Raw genomic sequence first — 24,693 nt, forward strand, 5'->3', positions numbered from 1 at the left:
ATGGCGGGGCGAGGGAGTGGGGTCGGAGGGGGCGGCGACGCGGCGTCGACGACGGGGGGAGCTCTCGGAGGCTCGGATGGAGCGGAGGACGGAGGGAGTGGCGTGGACAGCGGGGCGAGCCCTCGGAGGAAGCGGACGCAAGAGGGGGGCGGCTTCCCGGGCACCGCCGGCGCTCGGAGGGAGACGGGGCGTGCTGGAGGGGAGGGGGGAGTGGAGTCGCGGGTGGGGGGTGGGGGGAGAGGACGAGTCGGGGGGAGGGGGAGTGGAGTCGCTGTAAGGCCGTGGGCTGGGGAGTTAGCGGGCCGCTACCGGGCCGGCCTGCTAACTCCGTGCCGGGCCGTGCCAGCCCACGGGCTGGGGTGACGGCCCAAACCCGGGCATGGGGAGCGGGCCGGACCAGCCCGGGCACGATTTGGACCGGGCCGGGCCGTGCTTCGGCCGGGCCAAATTGGCCGTGCTTCGGGCAGACTAACGCGCCCGCGCAGCGGACCGTGCGGCCAGGCCTGGGCTGCGAATGGGCATGGGCACGTGCTGCCGCAGGCCCACCGGCCAGTGCGCCCTCGACACCTCTCCATCGGCGTCAGTGGTCAGCCCCCGCCACCGGTCCCCACCGACCCCGCCGGCCCCCAGGGTGTGTTTAGATGGAGAGAAAAGGGGTGCGAAAAGTCACATCAGACACTGTAGCACACTGTAGCACTTTTCGTTTGTTTGTAGTAAATATTATCCTTCCATGACCTAACTAGGCTCAAAAAAATCGTCTCGCAACGTACATCAAAACTATGCAATTAGTTTTTTTATTTATCTACATTTAGTACTTCATGCATGGATCATTTGTTATATTTAATGTTTCGATGTGATGAAAAGTTTGGATTTTGGGGTGGTTTTTGGGGCATCTAAACACACCCCAGTGGCGTTTTCTATTCGCTGCCCTGCCCTGCCAGCCGCTGCCTGCGAACCCCCAGCTGGCCTCCGTCACCCAGCCCAGCCCTACGACTCCGCCAGTCCACCACGCCGAGTAGTAGGGCGCGTTTATAATAATGGCCTCTGGCGGCTTGCGGACCGCGCCCCAGATCTGGAGGGCGGCCCAGATCCACGCCTCCGGCTCGTCGACTCGGATCTGCACACACGACCTCCCTCATGTACGCATCGCAATCTCATACCCGCATCGATCGTCAGTGACCTGGCGTCCTGGCCTGGCCAAACCAAAAGCCTGCGTTCCAAGCTCAAGGACGAGCATCACTGTCAAGCTACGCTACTCTCCAAGCGCTCTTCGCGATCTTCTGATCTGGCGAAACGAGCTACGCAAAATGTAGATAGATACGGGAGTACCAAGGGGCAGTAACCGTGGGAGATAGATGAAGAGCAGCTGAAGATAAATTAACAGGGGATTATACAAATGGGGGATCACAACACCACCGGGGGCAGCCAACCAACCAATCTGTCCAAGCCACGATCCTATACTGACTGCAGCAGCAGCAGCAACGCGCACAGATCTCTCTCCTACCGAATCGAATGCCGAATGGAATGTGGAAGCAAAAAGAAAGGGAAAAAAATTGTGAGAGAAAAAGAAAAATTCAACACGGATAGCAATAGATTACAGCACCGCGGGGCGCGGCGCGCGGGGGTCCTCCCTCCTCAGTAGAAGGCGGCGGCCACGGCGGCGGCGGCGGCGGCGGCGGCGGCCCACTTGGCGGCGGGGGAGACGCCGGCGGCGGCGCTGGGGGGCGGGGGCACGTCGCTGGTCGGCGACGGGGAGGGGGCCATGGGGGCGGGCGCCGGCGGGGAGCTCGTCGCGGGGGTGGGGGCCTCAGCCGGCGCCGGGGCGGAGGCCTCGGGGGCGGGGGCCGGGGTCGCGGGCCCCGGGGCCGGAGGAGGGATGGCGGGGGCCTGCGCGGGCGGGGAAACCGGCGCCGGGGTCGGCGGAGGGGTCGCCGGCGGGGGGGACGCCCTGGGCGCCGGCGTCGGGGTGGCGGCCGGGGCCTGGGCCGCCGCCGCGGCGAAGAGCATGGCCAGGGCCAGGGCCGCGAGCTGGAAGCGCGCCATTGCAGATGTAGCCGGGAGCGAGCGAAAGGCTTGAGCTTTGTGAGCTAGTGCGGGGCGCTTCAGCCGGAGTGCGTGCCTGCAATGGTGTCCGGGGCAACAGCAGATGCGCCGCGCAGCTTATAAAGAGGAGGAAGACGAGGCCCCGACGCGCGATTAGCAATACTGCCAGGGGGGTTTGTGCTAGTTTCCCGCGGAGATCAGCCGTCGGATGGATTCGCGACGGCGATCGACGGCGCGCGATCCGGCTAGAGCGCGGCGGTTCCGGATCTTCGATTTTATATAGATAGAATAAAATCTGAAAATGATTTGTCTACATCCTCCGCTTATTCTTGCCTCACGCGGAAATCGATATGGTCGGTTGTGAGCTGGACTCTCACTGTATGTCCGGCCGTACGCACCTAATTTTGGATTTTCCTGGGGTTTGGAAAATGCGGTTCTTCTCCTCTGTATATGCAACTCTGGGACGAGCCTGTGATAACGACTACTGTTCAAATGGACCCAACCAAATATATTTTTTTTCAATTAGGAATCGTTGGATATAATCGGCTCCATGTTTGGTTCCCTTTGGCAGCACTGGAATTCCTTTCCCAGTTTCATTAAGAATTATTTCGAATTTTTATACTATATATACTTTCATTCAGAATATGCTCTTTGTATATTATTATGGGGAAAATACAAAAAATATTGTGCCTCCTTTTTCATGAATTTGGAAAAGGAAACTTTAATGCGGCGACACTAGCCGTTGATAATGTCGTTGGCGCGGCCACTTGTGCGCGTACTCCAGCTAAGGTTGGTTGCCTAGAATAATGCCTTCGTAGGGCGATGATTAGCTTGTTGAAACTAATCAATGAAGCCCATGTTCCGCCCACGAATTTTGTTAGTCAGACTAATGGTAAACAGTTCATTACTGACGAACTACCTCCAAAACTGTCGCAGCTTAATAGGGATAAAATGGGGGCATAACGCACAATATTAGTGTAAGTCCCCTCTTGCTTCCTGATGGATCGGTTGACAATTTCATGGAGCTCTTTTTTTTTCTTCTTTGGGAAACGTGTTCTGCTTGAATGGCAGATGGGGAATTTTGATTTTCTTATGACTTGATCCATAAGATAAATCAGTGATTTCCAGCCTAACCTCCAGATCCTTCCAAGGTTAAAGTTGGACGCACCCCTACGGGCTACGGCCTACGCAGTGGTCAGCTTAGTCGATGTAAGAAAACTCTAGTGACTTCTCACCTAACCAAACCCTTCCAAAAAAAACCCAAGAGTTTTACTGCTTGGTGACGCTGGACTCGAGCAACAGGATAAATCCAGCACATCTAACCTACTCGATCAAGTGGGCAAAGCCTAAGAGCCCCACAAGTCCACGCACCTGCAAGATCGATGAGTTCTTTACGCGCGAGACATGGACGTGCTCCTGTTCTGCAGCGGCGTTCATGGAAGCATCGATCATGCGTGAGATGACCACCCAACGTTCCCGATCTCCGCGCGATCCACAACATTTTCGGGTGACCGTCGTGCACATCACACCGGCAGGGGCGCAGGGCTGTGCCCAGGTTGGAAAATTCCGGCCGGCCAGTCAGCAATGGCGACGCCGACGTACCAACCAGGCCGGACAGGCCGCCCACCTCCCCCCAGCGGGGCGAACGGCTCCGAGCCTCCGAGGGGCGGCGGGTTCGCGACGTGACAACCACAAATATTTCACCTGGGGACCGCGAGCAGCCACCATGTCCAGTCCCCATGGCGGCCTGTGCGGCTGCGCCGTCCACGACGGACGAAGTGTGGTACAGTTGGTGTATGGTTGTAGGTGGTGACGAGAGGGCAGGACGATCATAGGAAAAAAATATTCGGTAACAGTGACGTGTCGAGCTCCGCTATTGGGTGATTACAAGGATGGAATGTTACTCCTACCATCTCTGTTTTTTTCCCATCCTTGGGCTAAAAAGGTTGTTTGAATACGCTGACGGCACCTCGTGAGTCGTGATGTCAAAACGAAAATACAGAAATGTGGATACCTACCCTAAAGCTGGTTCCAAGTGTGAATTTTTAGTTGGTACATGGTCTTCAACGCATTCTCTTTGGATGCCGGTGGGGAGACCAGCTTCGCGTTGATTATTACCAAGTACCGGGGTGGTTCGTTAGCCACCGGTGAATGATCCGGATTGCGCTAAACAAGTGCCAAATCCCATTATCCGCGAGGTAAATGGTGGTTAGTACTAACGACCCGATCGCTTTCGCATAGAGTGCTATGCAAATCATGAGGGCAACTAGAGCAGCTTTGCAGAGCATTAGCATCAGTACCCGCAAACAAGACAGCTAAGTATACGCAGTCTCGGCTAAAAGGCGTTCGCATCGTTCCACTCGCTTTCTAACTCGGAAGGTGGATACCAGCCAATGATTAAGAGACCGGGGTGGGGGATCCATTTCATTCGGCCGTCGTTGGAGCCGTCCGCACTGGAGGCGTTCAGGTGACACGGAGATGGGAACTCGTCACATGCCTGGTTCCGTTCGGGGATCCGCTGGTCCGGCCCTGGCGATGCCATGTTATCTTGTCACGTCGTCGCCGGCTGTTCTTTTGGCAGCACTGGGGAGCACAGGTTGGTGCCGTCTTTGGGAACCATGGTGCATGCCACCCTATCCTTCCCCGTTTCGATTTCATTGTTTCTTCTCCGCACCAACCGCCGTCGCCGTCAGCCGGACACGGGGGCCTGCCGCCGCGGTGGGCATGCCACCGCCACAAGGCCGCTAGCAGCCTAGCAAGGTTTCAACAGTATGGGTACTGGCATGCTAAATTCCAATTCCAAGCTATTAAGCAATACAATTAGGAAACTGCATGGTGTTTTCAGTCTGAACATGTTGTGCCTTGCTGGCTAAGAGTTCATGCTGTCCGTGTGGCCCCATCAGTGTGCGAGCAGCCTCCAACAACATGCGTAAACAGAAGAAAGTGGTTCTGGCAAACAGTGACCAACTTATGTTCAGTACAGGAAATCAAGCTCTTATTACAATTACAGATACCAAACATGGAATGCCTTATTATTAACAAAACAAGAGGTTGTCGGCCATTTGAAGGTCGAATGGAAAAGGATATAACATTTGTGAATTATAGTTACAAAAAAGACACGCTTCCCCTAACCAGGACTCCAGTGACTAATAAGGTTCTTGCTTCTCCCGTGTGGGGACCTTTCACCATGTGTTGCTATAAACAAGTTTGCCTTGACCAAACCAATTGCAACCATGGCTCCTTCCAGTCAATTTTCTTCACATATCAAAACTTGCTTTGTTTGCAGCACAGTCAAGACTTAGGAACTTGCAATGGTCAGCCTATCTTAAACCGACTAACCAAAGCTAAATCGACATTATTCTTATGCTTCCTAGAGAATGGCTTGCCTTCACCATACTAAGGCTTTGCCTTGAGCAGTATGCAAGAGTAAGGAGCAATCCTATACCCTGAATCTGTGAATAGTACTCCTTCTGGGACAATATCATTTGGTGATTCCAGGTTGGTATCCACCTGCAGAAAGGACATGAAGCAATAGTAAGCTAACCAAACAGAACTGGAAGTAGAGATACAAGCAACACTAAAGCTAGCGATGAAGCAATTGTAAGCTAACCAAACAGAACGGCAAGTTGAAATAGAGGCGGCACTAAAGCTAGCCATGAAGCAATCGTAAGCTAACCAAACAGAACGTCAAGTCGAGATAGAAGTTAGCCAGACCAAGTAAAGACAACACTGACATTTGCAGTAAACAATGCTATAGGGTAACAGGAGCTTGAGAATCATAGGACCAAACAGCAAATTACTCAGTATAAACATTTCAGCAGGATCAGACAGTATCCATACCACACGGCTCCAAGATTTATGGTGTGGTGGTGGGGGAATTACAGCATCCACAAAGTACTCATGAGCATTGAATGCCAAATAGATATCTCCACCAGAATTGTGATCATGTATCCTGCACCAGAATCATTAACAAGCAGTTAAGGCTCCAAGATTTGAAGTAAAAGAGCATCAGAAATAACATCCAATCGACAGAATGTAACACTTATTTAAGTGCAATAAGATAACTTACGTGAATGCCAAAAATTTGCTTTCCTGGTTCTCCCAACAATCCTCATGCCAGGTGACATCATTCTAACAAGAAGAAAGGTCTAAGTGCAGTGAAAAACATTTAGGGGGGGGGGGGGGGGGTGAGGGGAGTGGCACACTGTATTCCTGTGATCTGGTTTGAGAGCAGCACAATAGTATGGTTTTTCTTTTTGGCAAATGGGAACTTCCATTGCAAGAGTAACACTCAAGAATAAATTAGCTTTGAACTTACTTTGCTGAGAAACCTATCTCGTCTCAGTATAGGATGGCTATGACGGAACTTGATCATCTCCGAGAAAAACCTGAAATGGCCGTCCTTTCTTTCTTCCAACTATATTAGCATGGAGATCAGAGAGGAAAAAATACATTTAAGGCTGTTGCATGCATTAGATAAATTACTAACAGAAAATTGATATAATTATGTAACCTGGCCCCACTGAAAGTTATTTATGTGAGTATCATGTCCATAGCTATTATTGTTTCCATAGCGTGTGTGACCATATTCATCTCCCATCAGCATCATTGGAGTGCCCTATTGTGTCGTAACTTGTAAGTCATACACGACTCGGTTACTCATAAAAAGTAACCACGGTAAATCAATAATATAAACCTGAGAGATCATTAGTGCCACATGGAAGTTCTTCATTTGCCTGGAACGAAGACGTCTCACAATTAAATCATTTGTTTCTCCTGTAACAGGCAAGAGCACAAACTTTAACAGCACTGGACACACAATGTGTAATTGAGTGACATAAAACATTTTGTTTGAAAAGGTATGTAATACTCCTATAATCATTTGGCTTAATCTTGCATAGAAGCTTCAAAACTATGAGTAATCTTTTTATTTCTGTTGATAAATTAAGCTTAATCCATCACAATTGAAGTTCATTATTTTCCTGATCACTTTGTTCCAAGTATCCTACATTTAAGAAAACGACACTGAATTATTTGAACAACTTTACAATAAAATATATCAGTATTATGCAATGTCACGAAAAAACATTTCTCAAACTTTGACAATTCCGATATACTAAACAATTTTCTGTATTTAGTAATGCATGTACCTTCAACGCCACAGTTCCAGCTATAGTTGTCGTTGCACCCATCACGACCACATTCTCCATTAGCATCATTGTGCTATATGATTTCATTCAAATGAGAAAGCATGTTAACACATATAACACATTGTACATAAGAAATCGAGACCATTGTATTGCATGCTACAGTTACCTTAGAGTTATATGAAACAAGGTCACATAAAGTAAATCCATCATGAGCAATTATAAAGTTTATGCTATCATAAGGCTTCCGATTGTTCACCTGCAAACCAAGACATCAGAAGATTTTGTTTTACAATTATATATTCACTCATCGAAAAAAGAAACCTACAACTCATCAATAAAGGCTCAAAAAAATTCCATGTAGAAAAGAAAATGACAGGTGACAACATGGACTACTGCCTTTATGCTAAAAATACCTACAACTCATCAATAAAGGCTCAAAATAATCCATGTAGAAAACAAAAATGACAGGGAACAGCATGGACAACTGCCTTTCCAATTTTAAATGGCATCCCACTAGTACTATGATTCTTTTTCATACAGATACTACCTTTAATCTTGTTATACAGATACTACCTTTAATCTTTACTGGGCCCAGGAGAAATTAATATGAATAGTTTCCGTAACTGTTGACTGATATGATAGATGTAGATAACTGTTGTACTTTAATAATCGCACAAGATACATATAAACAATGAGTGCATACTTTTGACCGAACTGCTCTAAACTCAAAAAACATTGGCAAAATCAAGGTCCCAGTTAGAGCGCCCCATCTAGCCAACCCGACCATAAAACCCAGGTGTTATAGTGGGAGGGGTGGGGGCCTTTATCCTTGGTCCAACATTCCCCCTACGGCGTGCGAGCCCGGCGTAGCCCGCAGCAGGTCTTAGCACACGAGAGACGCAGGGGAAATCGCGCAGCGGAAATGCGTGGCCGGGAGGGATCGAACCCAGGACCTCAGCTTTGATACCAAGTTAGAGCGCCCCACCTAGCCAACCCGACCATAAAACCCAGGTGTTATAGTGGGAGGGGTGGGGGCCTTTATCCTTGGTCCAACAGTCCCAAAAGCATGTAGCACTTAAAACGAAGGATAACCAAGCAAAGCAATATTGTCAGAGCAAATGGCTAAAATAACAGCCCAGTAAAGAAGAAGCACAAGAGAACCTGGTAGAGATCCGCAGAACCAGAAACACGAGTGGCAAATACCCCCTTCAAACCAGGATCTCCCTGCAAATGTTTAGTAATATTCGGTCAACGATCATTCCTTCATGATTGAGAATAAGATTTGTAGAGACAGATGTATCAGAAATCAAAATATTCAGATAGAGTGCAAAACTCTTCTGGTCATCCAGGTCAAAATTTGTCGACACCCACTGAAGTGTAAAAGCGTAAACCTTCTGGTTGCATATACCATCTTTGATTAAAAAAAGAAAAGAAAAAATCTGAAAGGATCCATATAATGACTTGGTTTATGGTCAAGCACAGGGCTTCAGAAACTAAAACCAACTTATCCATCTATAGAATGCAATCCTTTTCAGCTAATACTAGAGCAAACAGCCTGCTACTAGATGGGCCACATGCATATAAATGTGAACCAGAATTCTGCAAATGAATCCTGAAACTAGAGACGGACATTCATAAGCAATACAGTTCAGCCAGTTTGATGTACTCTATATCTTCACAGTTTTGCCAATGATGATGTGGATCATGATTCTGTACTTTTACTCAAGAAATGGTTGTGCTTAAGAGTTGCGGAGTTTGCAATATACTCAATAAAAAATAATATAATTTGGTGATGACACCGATCCCTAAAAGCAGCTGATACATGACTGAAAAAACTAACCCTGACTGGGAAACCCTGTTCTCCATTTTCTAAAAGTTGGTCAGACAGGCACTGTTTCAGGCTACCATTTCAAAGCAAGGTTCGGATGTTCATTATCACATAGAGATTGATTCAGAGTTGCTTCATAATTTATTAGTGAATAGAATCGTGTTGCAGTGTTACGTTGATCAGCGGAGACTTTTGCACCACATTCAAGAAATGTCGTCATTTCTTCTCACCATTCACTGCTTCAACAATAAACTGAGTTTTCTGTTAAAAATTCTATGTCATGAGGTCATTTCTAGCTGGCACCAGCTAAATGATAAAAGTGAGCACAACCAGAGTGCCAGGCTAAGTAATACATCACCAATGGGATGTCCTATGTAATAGTTAAGGAAGAATGTGTGAATTGCATTTCATGAGCCAAATGAACAAAAAACTAGCATGAGGATAATCTCCATCAAGGCATCAATAGAACCCTTTGATGTGCATATTATAGGATATACTTCTAAGGTCAAGCACACCTCAGTACCTTAATAAATCTTCGAATATCATCTCTGTACTGTCCGTTCCATTCAGCCCACCTACAGGACCAATGGCAAACACATTGCACCGCATCATTCTTAGAAATAAGTGGAAATTAAGATAGAACATATTATCTCTTAGTGGCAAAGTACAGTCAGCACCATCACTTTAAAGGATACTGAAGCATATATGCCGAGTCTCAACAGAACAAGTTAGTGGCAACATTTCCATTCGACAAGGGACCACCAAAATCTCATTTGAAAGGTGAGTTGTCCGAAGTTATTCAAGTGTGTGTAATTCATAGCTACAGTGCTACCATCCAAGAACCATGATAGAGAAGACATTACTCTAATACTCTTTTGCATTGCATTCATCATAATGCTACAGTAGTCGTATTGATAAACAGTACAAAGAAGAAACAATGAAATGAACACCCTCAAGTTCACAGTAATTCAAAAACAAATATATGATCAAATTACCTGTCCCAGTTAGGGAACCTCCCTACTAGATAAAGGCCACCACAGTCCCAGGGTTCAGCAATGATCTTACACCTAGACAATACAGAGTCTTTGGCAATTTCCTTCAGCCAAATAAGTAGACAATCAGATAAAATCATTACAAAATACGTCTCATAGGTTTACAAATGTGATTAAATCCATTGGGCAGAGAATGATGGACCACATATTCACCAGTAACAATTTTCTTCAGACGGCGATGGTTAATTAAAATATTTCAATACCGTAAAGTCTAGTTATCCATTCCTCATCAACAATACACGTTAAAAAATTTCATAATCGCACTGAAATATGACATTTGCAATATTTTCCAATAGATACTTGACCAACTAAAAAATAGGAAGTAAACAAGAAGAATAGTGCTACGAAGTATATACAATTTAAGCTGACTTTCACGATTGGTCTGTCGGAGTTCAGCACAGTTAAATGTCAGAACTTTTAATTATAGTACAGTAAAATTTAAGAATCGATTTCTTGTTTTGGCATCAAATATATTAACTTCATTTGGCCGGCTAAAAAGGGCATAAAAAGACCAGCAAAGAAAAAACTCATAGCGGGCTATTAATGTCATTTAGAGTTCGAAACTGCATCTACAACTTCAATAGAAGTACCTTAATGAGTGGAGGTGCATCAAGAGGACTGCCATCTGGTCCACGACAAAGAACACTTGCAAGGTCAAACCGAAATCCATCTATGTGATACTCCTTAACCCTGAAGCAACAAAAACAATCATGCAAATCAGAAACAACACTAGATGGAAACTGCTATCAGGTAATATATGCTAGACAGGTGCATTGTCAATCATACTGCAGCTATTTATGAAACCCATCATACACATGCCAAATGATTGATAATTATCAACTAACAAGTGCACTGTATCCTAGAGGTAGTTTCATGGACATCAGTGTGTATGAGATACAGCATCTTGGTTTACTTCTTGTTTTAAGCTCCAGATAAATATTTGTGTACACTTGATAGTGGGAGTGGACAGATATATATGTAGAAATCAAAGCAACAGGCCACCAAGTACTACTATGAGCAAACATGTGATCAAGTATTCAAGTGAACCTGACAAGTATGCATGAAATATATACACAGGTGCCACAGAAAAATAATAAATGTAAGCTCTGTCATACCAATGTCTCAAACTGTCCAGCACAAGCTCCTTGACAACAGGATGGTTACAGTTTAGTGTATTCCCTGTATTCAACCGGACAAAGTATAAAGAGTAAACACAAGTCCTGCCAATTGTAGTATTCAGAACATATCTGCAGAATAGAAAAACTGACCACCTAGAACTAGAGTACTAGGCCAACGACATTTACAGAGGTTTCCACAAATGTTCAAAAAGGCTTGCCCTATAGGTTCCAGCTCTCTGTTGGTGTGTATAGTTTAGGCCCATCTAAAGGCTCATGTAATGGTGACTATATTACCCTATTACCCACCATATCTAGGGTTTGGAGGAATACCTGCGGGGTCTCAGTGACACCTACGACCACTTGCGAACATGGATCACCCGCGAGAGGCACTTTTCCTCCTTCCTACAGGTCCGGGACGACCTTGTCCTCGAGGAGATCACCAGGGGTCCCGCGACCGGCTCGTCCTCGTCCTCCTCCACCGCGCTCGTGGCTGCTCCACCGGCCTCCTCCGCCTCGCCAGCCACCTCCCTCGGTGCTCCTCCCACCGGCCAGACCGGGGGTCAGGGGGGGGTGCTGGACGTTGTCGGCGGGGGGACGTGGTGGTGGTGGTGCTAGTGGCCCTGTTTCTGGTGCTGCTGGTACCGGTGGTGGCTCTGCTAGGGGCCCCGCTCCTGCCCCTGCCCCTGAAGGTACGCCCTGGCCATCCTTCAACAACCCATGGTCAGGGCGCATCTCGATGTGGCCGTTCCAGGGTCAGGGAGGGGCTCTTGCCCACAGCAGCAGGCGGCCATGTTCACCGGTGCTGCTCTCCTGTTCGCGCCGTCCTGGACTCCACCCGCTCAGCCCAGCCAGCCAGCCACCTGGCCTGGGGGGTGGGACCAGACCGCGCTGGCGCAGTCCTTCAGCACCATGGGGCTGACTCCGCCGGTCAGCACTGAGTGGATCGCCGACTCGGGTGCCTCCTTCCACACCACCCCAGACGCCGGTATCCTCTCTTCTGTCCGACCCCCACATCCCTCTTGTCCTTCTTCCATCATGGTGGGTGATGGGTCCTGTCTTCCCGTCACCGCCGTGGGTTCTGCTCCTGATTCTTTCCGCCTTCCTAATGTTCTTATTGCTCATTAGATGATTCATAATTTTCTTTCCATTCGCCAGTTTACTTCTAACAATTCTTGTTCCATCGAATTTGACTCCTTTGGTCTTACTGTGAAGGATTCGGCTTCCCGACGTCCGCTCCTCCGATGTGACAGCTCGGGGCCCTTTTACACCCTTCGCCTTCCTGCTTCCGCTACTTCGCCTTCGACTTCCTCTTCATCTGCTGCTTTTGCCACGACGCCGTCTTCCACCACCTGGCACCACCGGCTTGGTCACCCCGGCCGCGACGTTTTGGCTCGGCTTAGTCGTAGTACTGATGTTTCTTGTACTAGGGCTCCTGCTGAGAACCTTTGTCATGCGTGCCAACTTGGTCGTCATGATCGACTTACTTTTTCTTCTTCTTCTTCGCATGCGACACATGCCTTTGATCTTGTTCATTGTGACATGTGGACTTCTCCTGTACCCAGCATTTCTGGTTATAAATACTATCTGGTGGTGGTTGATGATTTTTCTCATTACTCTTGGACTTTTCCTTTGCGCGCCAAGTCTGAGACCTTCCCACCCTCCTCCACTTCTTTGCCTGGGTGTCCACTCAATTCGGCCTCACCATTAAGGCCGTCCAGTGTGACAACGGGAGTGAGTTCGGTAACTACACATCCCGCTCTTTCTTCCTCTCTCAGGGTGTTCAGCTGCGCAAGTCTTGTCCGTATACCTCTCCTCAGAACGGCAAGGCTGAGCGGATGATTCGCACGACGAACGACGTCATGCGCACCCTTCTGATCCAGGCCTCTCTGCCTCCCCGCTTCTGGGCTGAGACTCTCCACACCGCCACCTACTTGCTCAACCGCCTTCCTGAGTTCCTTCCACAGCTTCTCCTGCTCTCACTCCTCACCACGCTCTTTTCGATACCCCTCCCAGCTACGACCACCTTCGTGTCTTCGGGTGTGTCTGTTATCCTAACATCTCCGCCACTGCTCCTCACAAGTTGGCACCCCGCTCGACTCGTTGTGTGTTTTTTGGTTACTTCCCTGACCATAACGGGTACCGATGCTTTGACATCTTCTCTTGTCGGGTCCTTATCTCCCGACACGTTGTGTTTGACGAGTCGGATTTCCCCTACTCCACCTCCTCTACACCTTCACCTGACCCCGAGTTGGAGTCCTTGTTTTCGTCTGACCCGGTGGTTCAGCCACCTTTGTCTGTCTGTCCTTTCCCTGCAGGTCTTCCTCGTACACCGGCACCGCCTCCGGTGGTTTCTGCCGCGCCTCGCGAGGCCCCGGTGCCTTCTGTCGCTCCACGCGCGGGCCCGGTGTCTCCTGTCGCGCCCCGCGCGGCCCCGGTGTCTTCTACTACGCCACGCGCGGCCCCAATGTCTCCTGTCGCTCCACGCGCGGCCCCGGTGTCCTCTGCTGCGCCACGCGCGGCCCCAGTGCCTCCTCCTGCACCTGCCCGCTACGCTCAGCTGGTGCAGGTGTACCGACGTCGCTCGGTGCCGGCACCGGCGCCGACTCCGGCTCCGGAGGCTCCAGCGTCCCCGCCGCCACCTCCACCGGAGCCGTCGCCGCCGCTGCCTGTAACACCCCGGGTGTTTACACAGTAATTTAATTAGGTGTCTGCACAGTAATTGTGTAGGTTTGCTATGCATTATGTGCTTGATTTAAGTAAAAAGTATCTTTTTGTAATTATGAAAGATTATATGTGTAATTATGATTTTATGCAAGGTCCTTTCTGCAGTTGTGTTGAATAGGTTGTGTAATTATAGCTTTAGTGGAGGGTGTTTTTGCAAAATTTCAGTGCATTTAATGCATGGCAGCCATTTTTGCTTTTGAGTCTAGTGTTGAAGTGAATTTGCTTTGAAAAAGACAAATTTCCTAGAATTCAAAATCTCTTCAATGATTTTAATTTTAGCTCTTGAATCTTTGGTCAAATAAATTTTTGCACAACATCAAAGTTGTAGATCTTGAAAAGTTGAACAACTTTCATGTTGGGCACTTTTTCATTTGAGCTTTAGTTTAAAAGTTATTGCTTGTTTACAGAGAGGTCCCTGGAATTTTTGGTAATTACAAATCGGCCCTTATGACCATCTCCCACATCCCTGCTCTGCTTCTCGCCGCCGACGCCACCGACAGCGCCGCCGCCGACGCCTTCCCGGCCATTCCGGCCATTACTCCGCCGTGCGCTGGCGCCCACGCGTCGCGGACGACCACCTCCCCCTCCTGTTGCCTCGCGCTGGCCCTCTTCTTCCCTTGCCACGCGCCCCGCCGCTTCCAGAACCACCCCGACGGCCGCCACCGCGACGCCGCCGTGGAGCGCCCCCTGCAGAGCCCGCCGCTCTCTTCTAGCGAGCGCCCGCGCACTACAAGAGTCCCAGAACTCGATTTCGCGCGTCCCTTCGCTCTCTCATCGCTCCCACGCCGCAGAACGCCGCCGCCGCCCTGCTTGAACCCCGGCGAGCTCCACCCCGCCGCGGAGCCGCCAACCCAGACCCGCTCCACCCCTACAGCCCCCACTTTTAGCACCGCCTCGACCTCGCGCAGCTCCCAGGCCTTTTCCCCTCGCCCAAACCTCACCGGAGCCACCCCGCCGCCGTGCTCCGAGCCCGCAAGCCGCCGCTCGCCGTCGACACCCCACCTCCGACCGCCCTAGCCTCGATTCCAAGCACCCAGAGGTGCGCCTTGAACCCGTGAGGCTCACGCACCCCTCCACCCTCGCCGCCGGTGAGCCCCTCGCCGGGAAATCGCCGGTCAAACCCGCGCTCCCCCTCTGACCCGACCCGAGGACCTCGGGTTTGAATTTGATAAACCCCAGGGGGTTGTCTGCGATGTCAGTGACTCAGGGAAATAGTGCTATAGGGGCTTGTTTGTAATAGTTTGCTGTGATCTTTGAAATTCAATATCAATTCGTGGAAAATTCGTAAAATAGCAAATCTTGATGTTTTGGAATCCTCTTGAAGAGCTCTATGCAGTAGAACCATAATATGTTAGGCTTTAGTTACAAGTTTTTGCTGTAGATTTTGATTTGTGTTATTAGGTATATAAATACTTGTTCTTTAATCTTTTTCTTATCTGATGCTTGAAAGCTTGTATTGCTCTGAAATTTTTGTTGTGGTTGAATCATGTTACACTAGTTTTTCTATAAAAATTTCATGATCAGTTCTTTGTTGTACCTATTTATTTGATTTAATCCTTGTTTAGTATACTTTATTTATGATAAATAGTTTCTGTTCTTGTTAAATCCTGAAAATATTCCTGAGTGTTCATCTGGAGAATATTAGCTTGTCCAGGAAGTTTGAGCCTTAGTTCATGACTAGAACAGGAGCTAAAATTGAATCTTGCTAAACTGATGTCTGTTTTGTTTATTTTCTCAGAATTAATTCCGTGTAGATAAAATCATGAAAAATTCACAGTAGGTAAATCATCCCTGTGTAGATCTCCTGTTAAATTTTAAGCTTCTGTTTGGCTCTAGTTTGATCTGTATAATTCAAGCTTGTACTAGGTGTTGCCTGCATAAATGATTTATTGTGATTAAATGGTTACATATCTTGGCATGATTTTTGTAGGGTAGATTACTTTGTTCATGTTCTGTTTAGTGTAATTTTGGTAGATTTTATTACTATTTGTACTCTGAGTTGTTGATTTATTTACAAACCATGATTTAATCGTATAGGAAATCACCACCACTCATTTTATGAAGTTAGTTAACTTCTTTTGTGCTGTTAATCATGATGTCTTGTGTAGTTAAATTTGTTATTTAACTACTCTATAAACGATTGCCCATGTTTGTTTATAATGTTGTTCTTGCATTACATATAGACACGACTACCTTATCGGACGGGACGTACGAGCTGATCCCGGAATCTGACGGAGGTGATCTCGAAGCTCAAGTGAACACTGCGGAACTAACTGAAGCCCCGGACTAAAGTTCGGAAGAGCCTAGAGCTGAAATAGTTAGCAATTATCGAGAAGGCAAGCCCCGGACATAACCTATACTTCAAATTAATATCTTTTACTGTATTATTTTACTTGTGCATTTACAGTTCATAGGAGTTGAATTGAAACCCTAGATGCATGATCCTAGAAACCTATGTACTGAACACTAGACCTGAGTTCGACTACTTGCTAAGGTTATAGGACCGGTAAAAGTCGAGTGATTGCCTGTCACTCGCGAGCGTTATAGGAATTGATTGTTTACTTTCTGCTATCAATATAAGGACGACGGACGGGGTTGTGTTCGATATCATGACCTTATGTGATACCCCGTCTGTGTTGATGAACTTGCTAAGGTCGCGGTGTGTGGTAGTGCTGGTTAAGTTTTTGAAAGTACTAGTCACATGCCGTAAATATGGTACGCGGCAAGCCTAGTAGCCGATTGGACCGGGGAGAGGATATACCTTTCACTCTCTCAGTAGGGATATGTTTTATTTTATGTTACGCAACACTACGACTTCGAGGGACAAGGTTCGGCCTTGGAGCCCTGTAGTCGGGGAGAGTGACCCTATCCACAAGCCGGAAAGAAAGGTCAACGGTTGTTTGGGAATGACCCGACGGTGTTCCAGACGTGTGTGCTAGGTTATCCTTGCAAGGTTGAATTTCGATTCAGAATCGTCCGCCTCTCACGATGAAATGAGACTGCTTGATCTCTTTGCCACACAGAGTAAGAAGAGCAACAATACTTTAATCAATCTTGATGTTTGCTTAGATTTCTACCATGATTGGAAAATAGTTGCTTACATAGAATGGTTAATCGACTAGAATCTTGAAAGCTAAAACTTGAAAGTAAGGACATACTCTTTATTGCTTTTCAGCAAAAGAAAACCAGAGCCTCACAAAGCCTTGCATAGTCTAGCTAAGGTGGGCTACTTATACCCGTTGGCGGTTAAATCTTGCTGAGTATTAGAATACTCAGCCTTGCTGTTGAAACCCTTTTTCAGGTATGAGTTTTGAGGATCAGATCGCTAGCTTGACCTATCCTTGCTCGTTGCCTCCTGGCTGGTCTGTAGAATGGGATACGTCTTCGGCCGGCAATGACTATGACGAGTGATACCATGCTTGGGCTAGCTTGGTATACTTTTGCGACGTGTTGTAGTCATCGTGTTTCATCTTCCGCTGTTTAGACTCTGAACTTATAATCATAACTTGTATAACTGTTTTATTTAAGTTGGCTTTGTAATAATGTTTTTAACTGGTATGTAATCGTTATTATGTCTGAGTTGTAAAATTGTGGTTGTAATATCTCTGAACTCGCCTTCGTGCGGGGTATGCTTGTTCGATCCGTGAATCGGTGGTTGTATCGGGACGTTACCCGACAGACCAAAAATTGTTCCGTTTGAAGTGCGTTTAAGCTAATGTTGCCTTTATGGTGATGGTTTACGCACTTGAGCCGGGATAATTTAGGCGGTTCTGCCACACTGCCCCCACTGTCTCGCTCGTGTGTCGAGCCGGAGGTGTACCACCCGCCCGTCATCCATCGGGACCCTGGTCATACTCATCCCATGGTTACTCGGCGGATGGCTTCTCAGCCCGTGACTCTCCGCCACCGAGGGAGAGCCGCGGATCTCTCCGGTACCCTCTTCTGTCCGCGACGCCCTCACTGGCGTCGTGCGATGGAAGAGGAGTACGCAGCTCTTCTTGCCAACCAGACGTGGGACCTCGTGCCGCGTCCGTCTGGTTGCAATGTGGTCACTGGCAAGTGGATCTGGACACATAAGCGTCGGGCTGATGGCACCCTGAATCGCTACAAGGCTCGCTGGGTTCTTCGGGGTTTCACCCAGCGACCTGGTGTGGACTATGATGAGACTTTCAGTCCAATGGTGAAGCCTGCTACGGTGCGCACGGTCCTCTCGCTCGCTCTTGGCCTGTGCACTAGCTGGATGTGAAGAATGCGTTTCTTCATGACACACTGTCAGAGACAGTCTACTGTTCTCAGCCAGCGGGATTTGTGGACTCCAGTCGTCCGGATTTGGTCTGCCGGCTCAACAAGTCTCTATGGTCTGAAGCAGACTCCTCGGGCTTGGTATTCTCGGTTCGCCACGTTCTTGCTGACATTGGGGTTCACCGAGGCAAGTCTAACACTTCTCTGTTCATCTATCGTAGTGGGGATGAGACTGCCTACCTGCTACTCTATGTCGATGACATTGTGCTCACAGCCTCCAGTTAGCAGTTGCTTCAGCGCATAATCTCCTCTCTGCAGCAGGAGTTTGCTATGAAGGATTTTGGTCAGCTCCATCACTTCTTGGGTGTTACTGTTGAGCCTCGCCCGTCTGGTTTTCTCCTTCACCAGCGACATCATGCACTCGATATTGTGGAGCGGGCTGGTATGATTGATTGCAAGCCTTGCTCTACTCCTGTCGACACTCAGGCGAAGCTGTCTGCTGCTCTGGGTGATCCCGTGACTAATCCTACTGCATACCGGAGTCTTGCTGGAGCCTTGCAATACCTCACTTTCACCAGACCATATCTCACTTATGCCGTTCAGCAGATCTGTCTTCATATAAATGATCCCCGGGAGTCACATCTTACTGCGCTGAAGCGTCTCCTCTGCTATGTCCATGGCACTATTGACTTCGGTCTGGTTCTTCACCGCCCCCCCCCTCTGCTGAGCTGATTGTCTACACCGACGCTGACTGGGCTAGCTGTCCGGACACTCGACGCTCCACTTCCGGCTATGCCGTCTTTCTGGACGACAACCTTGTCTCCTGGTCGTCCAAGCGGCAGCAGGTGGTCTCCCGCTCCAGTGCTGAGGCGGAGTACCGTGTTGTCGTTAACGGCGTGGCGGAGGCGTCCTGGCTTCGACAGCTCTTAGCGGAGCTCCATAGTCCGCTCGCCAAGACCACGCTCGTCTACTGCGACAACGTCAGCGCCGTGTACCTCTCCACTAACCCCGTCCAGCATCAGCGGACGAAGCATGTGGAGATCGACTTGTACTTCGTTCGCGACCGGGTCGCTATCGGCAGTTTGCCGACATCTTCACCAAGGGTCTCCCCTCCTCGACCTTCTCGGAGTTTCGCTCCAGCCTCAACGTAGCAGGTGGCTAGTTGTGGCTGCGGGGGGGTGTTGTCCCTATATGTGCTTTCTTTATTCTCCAGTCTTGAACTCCGCTGCGCCGGTAGTTCAGACTGCGGGGGGGTGTTGGTGTGTATAGTTTAGACCCATCTAGAGGCCCATGTAATGGTGACTATATTACCCACCCTATCTAGGGTTTGGAGGAATACAAGGAAAATGATCCCCAAACACTCTCAAGTCAATGCAAGGCTGTATATCTATATCAGCTTAAAATTGAATTTAGTGACTTTTCTTCACCACTTTAGCAGTTAACATAGCAACCACATTGAGGTTGTAATTTCCAGGTACAGTCTCCCGGGCAGTGTGACAGCCAATGGAAACGTAGAACATGCATCAAACAACAATGTATCATTCAAAGTCCTTGACACCGAATTAATAGCCAAAGATACTGCTTAATCACCAGAGATACTTGCATAAATACGATCGCCAGATGAACGGAAAAGATATGAAATTAATTGACAATGTGCAACCATCCCCTAAATTCAAGGAAAAGGATATCATGCAAATTGACAGGTTATACTCCGATAAAGAAGTATCAGATTGCATCCAATGATCCAAGAATATTGACACATAATGCAAAGCAAATCTCAATTTAGAAATAGAAGTTTAGGACCATGGTTTTACCGCAACCCGAGAAGTTCAGCAGCTGAGGATTGTTGTTCAGGTCTAACATGTAATAGACCTGCAAGAACCATGGTTTGTCTTTTTTTTGTATCAATTTATCCAGAAACTGATGAGGTTCTAAACTTCTAACATAGGAGTTCTCTATATGGACTTACAACTTTAAATGATAGGGACATTTAGCAACAATCAACAATCACCTTGTTATCAATGCCACGGAAAGAAGTCATATAAGGGTTAGCATCATCAGCTTCGTTTGTATGGTTGTAAACAACATCCAGAATAACCTATTGGAAAAATGATTATAAAATTAATGTCTTTTGGTCCAGGATGTATGTTAAAGAATGCCCAGGAAACAGATTTACCATTCATACAAGATGTCAATACCTCAATTCCAGCATTATGTAATGCTTTGACCATTTTCTTAAGCTCTTTGGAAGCAGCCACCGGTCCACCACCAGCGCTAGCATAACGACTCATGGGCGCAAAAAAGTTGATTGTAGAATATCCCCATGTATTTACCTTCCAAATGAAAAGATGGGGTATCACTCCACTGATCAATGTGAAGGGCACTATGTGTCAAAAAGTTATCAAATTTTACCATGTGGTCCCTTGGGTTAGGGAACCTCTTGAATTCCAGTTCATCAAACTCAAAAACAGGGAGTAGTTCCACTGCATTAACGCCAAGTTCCAGCAAATGAGGAATCTACGAAACCAGAACTATTTCATGCATAAGTCATTGAAAATCAGCATGGGAACTGGAAGGTAGCTTGCGTTCAATATCATATACCTAAAACTAAATCAGGAGAAATAACAATTTGTAATAACAATCGCAGGTGATCTTACTAATGTAGGACTGAGGAAATCTGAAGACCAAAAAATTTGATGTCGCTACAAGTGACAGAATAGGTAATCTTACTTTGTCAATGAGACCAAGGTAGCTTCCGCGAACAGCTGGACCAAGCCCACTTGACTCATCAGCAGTGAAAGCGCGGACGTTCATTTCATATATAACAAGATCTGACTAGATTAAAGAACCAAAAATGTGGTGAGAATTACATGTTTGGGATATTTGTGCACCATGCTCGATGATGTTAATACCTCAGGCAAATTAGGAAGTCTATAATCGTCACCCCAGTCAAAGGGAGAGCTATCGAAGTCATAAGTTCCAAAAAACTGGCTTGACTCCTCTTTGTCAACCCCAAAGTATTTTCGACCAGAAACTAATTTTGCATAAGGGTCCAGTAGAATAACGCTGTCATCAAACCTATGACCTTGTTGCCACCCTTGAGGACCATTAATGCGATACCCATAAAGAACACCAGAAGCAGGCAAACCCTGAAGTTAAAAGGAAGACAGAGAAGACTTCTTTAAGGTTGACAAACGAGTAAAAAAGACTATAATCATGTGCACTACATAGAAGCAAAATGGATGAAGATTTAAGAACAGATAGAGTACGTACGAGGAGAAATGTTAAACTCAGCACCACAACAGATAGGTGTGAAATATGTTAGAACTGATCAAGCAAAAAAGCTTGTTTTGTGAGCCAATACTCAATAGTGGTTTCATCAACAGGTAAGAACAAGCTCATAACACAAGACCAGCACTTCAGAAATATAAAAGGCATCCCATCAGGTATGGTCTCTCCCAAAATGGAGGTGATATTTATAAATGGAACAGTCATTTGAAGACTATGGAATCATAATACTAATAGACATCAGAAAAAAATATTGTAATTATCATTGCATTAATATCAGTCCACAACAAATTGTCGACAAAAAATAATAATGTGCTTATCTCCAAATAAAGCTAACAGAAATATCAGAACTAAAGAAAACTACCTCCACGGACACATGCCATATATCTCCTGTTTTGTTCTTTTGGCGATCTAAAGCAAACTCGACAATTTCCTCATCATCTTGGGTGCCTCTAAAATAAGATTACAGAAAGTCATAGGTTTACATAATAAAAATGCAATATTACTTTGGAGCATATTAGGAATCATGAACTATATCATCCCCTGTGCACCGTATCTGTTAATAGCCCATCAATTATGGCCTTTATTTGGTCTGTTCACATGTGATTCTTTTTATTTGGGGAGAAGTAGGGGTGAGGGTGTTCATTAAAAGTACTTTATGTTTCAGTGTGCCTAATACACCCCAAAACACAAAATAACATGTAGCAAGCTGTGCAAACAGTATTGCCATATCTATAAGACCCTCCAACATGAGTAGACTGACTAACCAAACTTTGACAAAAAGTTCTAAAGAAAGCAACTATGAACAAATGACATTAGTGCTAACTAAAACTGGAATGATGAAGATTAGGATTCCAAGGCGACAGGAAACCAAGTAGGTTCATATATGAGGGGGAACAAAGTTCTGTAAACAAGTGAATAGTTAGGTCGAATGGCACGGAAAGTAACATCACAACAAAGTTTTAGGGGAGAAAACATACCTTTCAGGAAGTTTCAAACAAAGGGTAACAGAAGAAGCATGCTGCGAGAATATCGCAAAATTCAGCCCACCATCAACTTGCGACACTCCTAGAGGGAAAGCTTTCCCCGAAGAATATTTCAAGGGCATTTCACTGTCAGATGCCGTGTGCCCCATTTCCTGTAGTTACAAAATGGATAAACATTATCCCCAAAAGAACATATGGTAAAAAAAAAAATGCATACTACGCTCAGAAGCAAACTTCAATTCCAGAATAGCAAAACATGGCAGGATACAGCTTATAATTACAAAGCACATTTGCAGATAGCAAAGTTTTTCTTGAATGGTACAAACCCATCACATGAAAATGACCACGATTATATCAAGCAACACAGACCAGTGGTTTAACGGTTCTATGAATCGTTCTATCGCAGTGCTCTGCTACACTAGAAGTCTAGAATAGAATCCCTGGAGCATGGTGCGATTAGATACCCTGATCACACTTCTCGCCGCCTTCCCGCTCTGCGCTCTCGCCGTTGTACTCCGTGCGGCGTCAAATCTCTGAACCTGCGCCACCACGAAATTCCCTTGGGTCAGTCAATCCACAAATCAGCGAGCCATGACAACACCACAGTCGAGACACCTACCTTGCCGAAATACCCTCCTGCTCCTCCACACCGAGCCGCAATCCCGAGCTTAGTCGCCGCCAGGCTGCACGGAGCCAACACGCGGTCAGCAATCAGCGTCGGCCCGAGCCGCGCGACAAATCGAGAGAAAATGCAGCACGAAATGAACATCCAGAGAAGGGGTGAACGAGGCCGGACGGCAGAGCCGCTCACCGATTGCCGACCGCGGGGTGGCAGTGCGGCCACGGCAGTGCGCTGCTTCGAGTGGCTGGGGCGGCGGCGGCGGCGGAGCGCAGCGGGGTGCGATTCGTACCGACGGAATCCATCCAAGCGTGGGGGATTTGAGGGAGGAGAGCGAGCGAGCGCGGGTAGGGGAATGGGGGAGAAGTTATAGGGGTGGCGGCCCCTAGGCTCGCGGCTCTCGAGGAGACCAGTGGGAGTGGGGAGCAGCGGGGAGGAGACGGAGGCGGTGATCTCACCTTGGGGAGCGCGCGCGGACGGGGCGTGGGGTGAGCGGAGGGAGGCCGGGGGACACGTGGTTGCGCATGCGCGGGGTTGGAGCGGGCTCGGGGGATAGCGAAGTGGACGGTCGACCTTTCCCTTCTGGCCCGATCGGGGGCCCCGTCATGTGTTTCTCGGCCTCTCTTTTGTTCTTTCTCGCTCGTCGCTCTAGATTTTTCTTTTTGACGCGATGTACACGGATATACATCCACCATTTGTAATCAGTATACAGGTATTGTCATGCTGTTAAAAGGATTCCACAATTGGATGATATTGGCTCGAGGTTGGAAAGTGTCGTCTTAAAATTTTGATTGGTTGGATACCAATTTTTTGCTAAGCCAAAATCAGGATATGCTAATAAAATTTGACTACCAATTGATTCATACCTAAAAGTTGGTATTTTAATATTTGTGACCAAAATAATGGTATGTTACTATAACCTTTCCTCAAACATTACATAGGGAAAATATTGGTTGCCATGTTTTGATACTAACTCAGATAAATACCTAAATTTCTTGACAGTACTTTAGCATATCTAATTTTGGTAAGCCAATATCTTAGCTTTGCCATGATTTTGATTCGGCAAAAGTTGACATCCAACTAATCAGACTAAGATCAGGGAGGCTCCAATGAACTGGGTACAGACTGCAGAGGCCTCCAGCTCTAGTTCCAGTGATAGAGACCCGCTGGGGTTTGTTCCCGATCTTTCGATGAGAGTGGGGGATAACTCGATTTGAGAAGGATCGACGTTGTGCTGCCCGACTACAACACTACAAGGGCTGCGCTGCGTCTTAGCGACAGTTACACCGCCGCCAATTTGTGTTGTTCTTGCTATACTAAGAACAACTTTGAACCTGCAAGCAAATCGAATAACTCGCAAGAACAAGTAAACAAGCACTGAAATCTAAAGATACGAATCACGAACTGAATCTGGATTCAACAAGTTGGGGTTCTGAATACAAGAAGACGGGCGGTAATCGCTACACGCGCGCTTCCAGGAAGTTGCAAATGGCAAACTTACATCTAAACAAAACCCAAGTGTTTTCTGGTGGCTGCTACTGGTTTATATAGGGAGAGAGAACCCAAGAGGGTGCTGAACACAAAACCCTAACTTAAAATGGCCCCTAGTGGGCTGGATGAGATACAAAAGATGCAGCCCAAGT

The 24,693-nt window shown here is 47.3% G+C and overlaps 2 protein-coding genes across 3 annotated transcripts; both read right to left on the reverse strand.

Moving 5' to 3' along the window:
- Nucleotides 1–1,352: 1,352 nt before the first annotated feature.
- LOC120660958 (arabinogalactan protein 1-like) lies at nt 1,353–2,155 on the reverse strand. Its single transcript, XM_039939620.1, has one exon. It carries the CDS (start codon nt 2,041–2,043, stop codon nt 1,636–1,638), a length of 408 nt encoding a protein of 135 aa, XP_039795554.1. The 5' UTR covers nt 2,044–2,155; the 3' UTR covers nt 1,353–1,635.
- Nucleotides 2,156–4,990: 2,835 nt separating this feature from the next.
- LOC120660960 (isoamylase 3, chloroplastic-like) lies at nt 4,991–23,591 on the reverse strand. 2 transcript variants are annotated; one of them, XM_039939622.1, is made up of 24 exons: nt 23,509–23,591; nt 23,051–23,114; nt 22,896–22,970; nt 22,426–22,583; nt 21,810–21,897; nt 21,070–21,306; nt 20,888–20,992; nt 20,570–20,674; nt 20,356–20,490; nt 20,169–20,255; nt 19,972–20,029; nt 11,189–11,252; nt 10,664–10,763; nt 10,017–10,117; nt 9,545–9,596; nt 8,355–8,417; nt 7,360–7,449; nt 7,194–7,266; nt 6,740–6,819; nt 6,557–6,661; nt 6,362–6,460; nt 6,113–6,174; nt 5,884–5,995; nt 4,991–5,553 (listed from the first exon to the last, which is right to left on the reverse strand). In XM_039939622.1, the coding sequence occupies exons 1-24, from the start codon at nt 23,574–23,576 to the stop codon at nt 5,440–5,442; spliced, it is 2,295 nt and encodes a 764-aa protein (XP_039795556.1). In that variant the 5' UTR covers nt 23,577–23,591; the 3' UTR covers nt 4,991–5,439. The 2 variants fall into 2 exon arrangements, with proteins under 2 accessions (XP_039795556.1, XP_039795555.1); XM_039939621.1 differs by having other exon boundaries at nt 23,243–23,570.
- Nucleotides 23,592–24,693: the final 1,102 nt, after the last annotated feature.

Source organism: Panicum virgatum, chromosome 2N (assembly GCF_016808335.1).
Source record: "Panicum virgatum strain AP13 chromosome 2N, P.virgatum_v5, whole genome shotgun sequence".
Taxonomy (NCBI): Eukaryota; Viridiplantae; Streptophyta; class Magnoliopsida; order Poales; family Poaceae; genus Panicum; species Panicum virgatum.